Here is a 7,758-nt window from a genome sequence, read left to right on the forward strand (position 1 = left end):
GGCAATACGAGAAATTTCCATGAAAGTTATATACATGAACAAGTATGGCTTCCGGTAACTTTTCATGACCATTGCTCTTCAAGTAATATTTCGCCAAGCATTTCTGCTAAAGGAGACAACTAATTTTTTATTTTACTGGCAACACATTTTGCAGCGTTATTTTTTTCTGCAGTAATTGATTGCTTGACGTTTAGTTTAATCATAATACCAGTGATTTATCGATAACTCAAATTGTGAAATAAATTCCGTAATTCCACGCTCGGACTTTCTCACGCCAAAGCTTCACAATACGAATATCAGTCCATGTCCACAAAATTTCAAATTAATGTTAGAAATAGCAATTTTATATTATGTACAAAATCTTTATCATAAATATGATAATCAATTGGTAAACGTGAATAATTAATTATATTATATCTCGCGCCTAGAACGCTTCAAAGATTTTACTTATGAGCGGAACACATAGTGTATACTGGGGTCTAGATGTCTGTTTAATGTTCCATACCTTAAAATATGGGAGGTTGGTGAGTGATTTCTTTTCTTTATTAAATTATTTTATTTTTGGTTAATTGGGAAAAAATGTCAAGTTTAACGGTGCTTTTAACAAATTGTCCATTAAAATGCCAGGGTATGCACAAAAAAAAGGTAGGTAGGGAAACACTCAATTTTTTTTTCTTTTTTTTTTTTTTCTTTTCTTTTTTTTTTTTTTTTTGTATTTGACCTAATGATTATGTGACATTCGTTTGAATCATTAATTGGTTTATTGTCAAGACAGTACGCTTACGATTATAAGGGTAATTAGCGAAAATATACATGTACATGTACGATTCAAATACCCGCACAGGACCAAAAATACTATTGCAGATACATGTAAGTTGTAATAGTTGAAAGTGTTCATTTTCAATTAAACACAAGTCACTTCAAAGCAACTTTTTTGCGACTTGCGTTTTTCTTTTCCCTCTTCACAGTGCTTTTCAAGCAAGAATCAGGCAAACGGAAAGTTTCTTTATAATTCTTAATGTTCCGATCCGGTTTTTAAAAATAACCATATAGACTTCTTAGGTTTGCCGTTATATTTCCTCACTTAAACTGGAAACTAATGACTCTTTTCAAAATTGGCAAATTCCATTCACAAATAATTTTGTGGTCTTTACGTATCTTTTGCTAGTCATTGGGTAAGTAGGTGTGGCTGTGAATACCTACTGAATACACAAACTAAAAGAAATCTAATACAAGATGAGTAGATCATATCCATGATGGATGGCTTTTTCTACAAACAAACTTTGATTTATTTACCTGATAAGACTATAATAGTTGGACGTAGTTGATGTGCGGCGTATGGCATTGGCAGTGAAGTATGTTCGTGTTAAAGAGAGGGGGTAACCCGGAAAACCTAGATACTTAACTCGTTAACAAAAAAAATGCTTCATAGATACCTTACTTGGCAACTGAATCCCTTCCTCAAAAATAATTTTATCAAAATTCTAATAGTACTCGCTTCAAAGCTCTTAAGACCACAGCCATGGTAAAAGAAGAGATAAACACATGACCAACATTTTGTGCAACTCATAGGCTGCATCTATTAAAAAAAGCGAAGAAACTAGTAGAATCAAAAGAAATCATGCTAACTCCATTTTGTCTTTTTTTTTTCACTGGCTTGCCATTTAAGTCATTATTTAACCTCTCGGAAGAAGAATTATAATTATATTGCCTAACAATACCATTTAATAACAATGCAACAAATATTTCTATAGCTTTTCGTGCACTGTTGTCGTTTTCACTCATAAATAATAGGAATATGTGTAACACATGGACATTACACTTTAACATGCTATTTGTTAAGCCATTACTCATATTGTTATTTTTCCAAGCTAGTAGCCCTTTGACCAAAAACAATTTATTCTACAAATTTCAAGTAAATAAAAGCGATGCCGTTAACCTATTGTTTGTATGTACCTTTTGCTTGTATCTGACTGGCGCCGAGACATACCTGTAAGTATAGATAGCATAGAGTCCAAAAAAATAATGAATATTCTTACACCTGACAATTAAAAGTACGAAGTTCTCATCCAGGGGCGTATCCAGAATTTCAGGCAAGGGGGTGTAAATAGAACTAAATGCCCAGCGAAGTGAGACAAGCAAGTTTTGGGGGATAGAATTTGTGAAAAATCAATATTTCATGCAGAAAAAAACCCACAATTTAAGAGGGAGCCTGTGATCTGTTTTGCGATTTATTTTAAATTTATAGGAAGTGCATTTTGTATAAAAAAAGATAAATATTTGAATTTGGACAGAAAGTTTCAAGTCTAGTAATTTCGAATTATTTCGGTTAAGCATACTAGTATCGTAATTTCTTTTCAGTGGAATTATCAAAATGACATTGATACTTTTGATATCTTCGATTGGCCTGTTCCACGTTGTAAATAGTACCATTCAACGAGATATAGAGATGGTACGACGACAAAAAGCCATTGACGAACAACTAAAGAAACAAGATGAGTACCTTGGCATACATGATCACGACCAGTGCATTGAGAAAATGGTATGTATTGTAGCATCTCGTCCAGATTCCAAGCTAAACGAGAACCCACTCACATTCCTATCAAATTTGTCGTTAGGAATGCAAGAAAACGGTGGCGGCAACGGTGTTCCAAAAAATGAAGCATTAAAACATATCTCTCAGTTTGAGCATTTACAAGAACTTATAAACGCTGCAAAGTATGGTCACTCAGTCCAGAGTAGCCATGAATGTGAGACCCACTTCTCAGACTGTCAGGTGAACATCCGAGCCATAACAAAAGTTGTCGAAATAGCTTCTAATGTCAACAAGCTGGTAGCAGAATCCCCTGAACAAATTATCAAAGAACTGAGCGAAGTCCAGACCCAAACAATAAAGCGTGATCTACATCAGCCAATGGATAAACGAGGATGCAATAAAGCTGCTAGGGATGGAGCGTGCAGTTCTCTTGGGATTTTATGTCCTGGTTTAGGCATTGCCTGCGGCTTGTGCGCAATAATTACAGGTGGAGCTTGTGCATTCGGTTGTGGTCCAGCTTTAGCCGGTGTATGTGCAGGGACAGCCACTGCGTGCGCCTTGGCTAGTAAAGCTTGCTGAATCAACCATAAAGTGCAGAAGTAATAATAAAAAAAAAACATAAAGGAATTTTTAATCTTTACTACTCATTCATTTTTTTTGTTTGCTTGAACGTTTTTCAGTTTTTTTTTGTTTTTTTTTTTGTTTTTTGTTTTGTTTTTTTGTTGTTTTTTTTTTTTTTTTTTTTTTGGGGGGGGGGGGGGTGTTTTTTTTTTGTTTTTTCTTGGGGGGATTCCACATTGTTTCTCTTAAATTATAAATTAATGCTCTTTTTTATCCTGGAATTATCATAAGTACGCAATTATTTAGTTTTTTTTTAAATAGATTTGTGTTGTTAATTTTCTGTATTTTAAAAGAAAAAAACGATTGGAAAGCATTGCTTTCAGAAAACCCGTAAAAAGACTTTCTTTATACCACGCGTATTTTGCCAAGAGCCTTGATTTAGGCTTAGTTACTGTTACCAATGGGAGGCTCTTCACGGGGTAATTTATTTGTTTTACTACATAGAAAATATATGTATTCACAACTATATAAGCTTGAATGTAGGAAATATACAAAATTTTAAAATTTTCAGCTCGACTATACTCTAATCTGAACATGGGTAAAGGGATAGCACACTTGAAAAAAAAACAAAAACAAAAACGAAGTTTTCACTGTAATTGTAATGTTTTTCTGAGCAGTATTGATACGAATGTCGGAGCTAAATGCAAAGATGATTGTAATGAATGCCCGTCTTTTGTGAAACTCATCCATGTCAACTTGTATTTCTTTTAAAAAGGGAAAACCAAAAAGATATTATATCTAGAAAATGCTTTGTGCCGATATTACTAATTGCCCATGTCGGAATATGGTTCAGTTTGCTATCGTTGGAAGAAAGAATTTATCTTGGTGTGATGGAAACTACTAAAAATGGCATCAGTTATTCCTTAAGCAAACACTAAAAATGCAAACATTGAAAGAAAAGTGGTTAAACCCTGCCGTTCGTTCTTAAATATATAGTTTTATATCGAAATCAAAACTTGCTCTTATTACGAAGTAGAGATGAATCTTCTCATGTTGATGATAAACACGCCGTTAATGTGAACTCGACTTCGGCATTGACTCCGGAAGGAAAAAAATCAAACCAATTGACATTCATTTGGGTCCAACTCACTTTTTTTCCTGGATCCGCCAATGTTGAGTGTAAGTCTGTGTTAGGGTTCAATTTAAATAATAATAAAAAAATACTAGATTGGCTGTAAATATTAATTTTGTTTAACTCTCAAAATATATCTAGACATCTGGCTTCCCTTATAACAGAGGCATGTTGGCAAATATAGTTTTAAAGAAGCAACGGAAGACTTTTAGTACAAATCCATGATTTTGACATGTTTCCTGAAGATGACAGAAACTTTTACACATGCGCAAAAAAAACAATTTACATGGCGGTCAAAGTATAACAATTCAGAAACAAGTAGGTTAAAAGTAAAATATTTTAAGCAAGAGAAGCATTATCTTTGTTTTTTTTTATGGAAAAAAAATTTTTTTTTCATGAATGCCATTTTGCCGTTTTAGTTCCAGGTAAATTTTTGTTTGAAGATAGGCACTATCATTGCAAATGTACATTAAAGTTGTCTGTTGGTTGGTACGTATTAATGACAATTTATTGAATGATATTGAATGTTATTTTCTCTCTAGACCTTCACGTTTTTAATCACCATAGAAGTGCATTACCATCATTTCATCAACTCCTCTCATATTTGTATCATCGCAGTAAAGAATTTAGGTTTATTGTTTTTATTCTGAGTCGCACATTTCCTATACGACATACCTGTCCTCCGATTTCTTTAATTTTATATTGTCATATTTAAGTTCTAATTTTAACAGTGGTTTTCTATGACTTCATTTTAGACTAAAGTACTAGTGGAGTTTTTCTCACTTAAAGTATGACTGATAATTTTTTTTAGTACAGACATAAAGATATAACGATATTTGATACATTCATATAGTTATTACCTTTTATCACCTTGTTTTTCATCAGGAGCCTTTCAATATGGTGTTGAAATTAGATGATTTTTATGAATTTTTATGAATTTCAAGGACCAAAAATGGGTCATGAGATGGTCTTCATATAAGCCCCACATTATTGAGGAAAAATTAAAAAAAAAATCAAATGTTACCCAAGCTTTGTTTCATTCATGTAATGGTTAAATTCAGTATACCATGCTGCCTGGGTCTATTGTAGAATGAATATTCAAGGAAACCAATATTCCAGCGGGAATCAAAAGAATGAAATCCAGAGACAAAGACCAGGCATGGAAAACAGACACACACGACAAAGAACATAAAATAACCAAAATAATTCATACTAAGTAACAGAAGTAAATGTACAACTCGGTCTTCACAAAAAAACTGGGGGGATGGACCAGGAGCATCGGTAGGGAAAGCGTCCTCTGCTTTTCTGGAAATACCCATCGAATTGCTCATAAAAAGTCAAGTCCAGGGTAGACGATAGGAAAAAGGAAAACTATGACACGTTGAACAAATCTGTATTCATGGTGCAGATGGATACACCGTAACGATCCAGAAGTACAGTTAAATGATTTGTTCTTTACATCAGACTTGTCATTTTGCCATTTTTATTTTTTTTTTTAAAGATCCTGTAATTTGCATGTTAATTATACGAGATATTATTCAGAAATTCAGAAAAAAAAGTAATGACAAATCTAATCCAATGTGAAATAAAACTCCAGGATATAACCTAAATCTAAAACGGTAAATAATTTCAGAGGTCACAATAATGTCCTGACATGGTGTAAACAAACCAACGACAGGAGTAAACACTTTATGGTAACACAAAATTACACTTCTTCATAGTTAAACTAAAATTTGATAAAACGACACAAGATCTAATCAATGACCAATATTTCCTGACAATGGACATGCGCATAACACCCGCTGTTGTTTAAACCTAGTTTTATATATCCTATATCATCTTAAATTAAGTCAAAACTTAACTGAAACTACAGACAAATAATTAAATGTTAAAGTGAGTATATATATTATCTTAATATCATTAGAATGTATTCTCGTATTTCATACTATTTTCCTAGCAGCAATTTGTAGCACAGGCATAGCATCCCAATAATGATTGACGTTATATGACATTCATCGACGAAAACTAGTCACGCGTATATACTATGATATTATGTACCAGTCCATCTAAAATTCAGACACTGCCTATGGTCAAGTGATTCATGGCGTAGAAAAATCCAAGGATCAGATTAAGCTTTTTTGGTCTACATATGCTATATTTTCATGTGACAATAGTCCTTTTTGTATTTAGATCTGTACTTTTGAGAAAACTACACTAAAATCAACCAAATCAAGTCAAATCAAGAACGACAACTCTTGCAACGTGTTAATTTCATGTACAATCTATATAAATTCTATCTCAAAAGCGCAACCCCCAAATGAACAACTAAGACTGGTTATGTGATCTATAACGCTTTCTGAACAAGAAATAAAACTGAAATCGGTGGGTTTTTGATATGCATAAATCATCTCCTGTCTGATTTTTACGTGGACTGGTACTTAATTAGTCACATCTCAAAAAGTATTGTAGTTATGTTTTTTCTTCTTTTTTTCATACCTTGTAATATTGTTGAATGTCCTTTACCAAAATATGATGTCACATACTTCTGAACGGTAATACGTGACTTATACTTCCCAAATTTTAAGTTAAATCTAAAGTTTTAACATCATTATAAAAACTACTGTTGAAGACTTCGTAGACAAAACCAATCACAAATATAAAATCGAGTAATCATAGATACAGGTTTGCATTTCATCGACCAACACCTTACCATTAACTTAGCCAGAATTATCCAAATTAGTGTTTATCTAATTTACTTAACAAGTTTCGGAAATTCCTTCCAGGTGTACATGTGTACCTTTACAGCACATACATATTTGTTTTTTCAGCAAGTAAAGTACTTACTTGGAGGGAAAAAATGTAGTTTTCTTTTGATTGAAAGATGATTCTTATGATCTTCTTTTTGGAAGTTATACTATTTACAAGTAGGTTCAAGGAGGTAGATCTAGGGTAAGGGACATAACTCTTTAAATCAGCGGTATGTTTGTATCATCATCAATTTCACCAAAGCCTTTCAAGCTTTTTCCTTGAAACAGAATGAAATCAGTCCTAGTTACTTTGATGCTTACATGAGACTGATATAAAATGCTGAATACTAATGTTCTAATGATTTTTAAGAGTTATGTTCCTTACCCTAGATCTACATCCTTAAGGTTTCTTTTATTCCATAGGTATTTGTCTGATAGAAGGTTAAAATCTTCTACTCAATTGTCAAACTGAAAAAGTTGACACTGTCACCAAAGTGTTGCGTGTACAGTTTATTTTTTTTCTGTTGACAGCTGTTTATTCCTAAATTTCGCAGACGATGCTATTTGTAAAATTTGGTATTTCAATAGAAAAGTAGAGATGAAAAACCAATCTTTGTGAATCATAATAATAATATGTTGCTTTTCACTTAACTTTGAACAGATATTGAAAATGTTATGCTTAGACGGATGTTTTCCAAATATTGAAATGCAAAATGACAACCAGAAATTGTCAGTATGGAGAACAGTGGTTAAAGGATACATCTGTTCATAATAAAATGAAC

At 32.8% G+C, this 7,758-nt stretch overlaps 1 protein-coding gene across 1 annotated transcript; it reads left to right on the top strand.

Annotated features, from left to right (window-relative positions):
- The first annotated feature begins 1,973 nt into the window (after positions 1-1,973).
- LOC148613987 (uncharacterized) lies at positions 1,974-3,277 on the top strand. The gene is made up of 2 exons (XM_088587679.1): positions 1,974-1,992; positions 2,362-3,277. Exon 2 carries the CDS (start codon positions 2,375-2,377, stop codon positions 3,113-3,115), a length of 741 nt encoding a protein of 246 aa, XP_088443805.1. The 5' UTR covers positions 1,974-1,992; positions 2,362-2,374; the 3' UTR covers positions 3,116-3,277.
- The last annotated feature ends 4,481 nt before the right edge of the window (positions 3,278-7,758 follow it).

Source organism: Perna viridis, chromosome 6 (assembly GCF_037379345.1).
Source record: "Perna viridis isolate PV_CMFRI_1.1 ecotype Kerala chromosome 6, ASM3737934v1, whole genome shotgun sequence".
Lineage (NCBI taxonomy): Eukaryota > Metazoa > Mollusca > Bivalvia > Mytilida > Mytilidae > Perna > Perna viridis.

Excerpts from the sequence above, each read along its gene's own strand:
- LOC148613987 (XM_088587679.1), top strand. The coding sequence starts at position 2,375 with ATGACATTGATACTTTTGATATCTTCGATTGGCCTGTTCCACGTTGTA.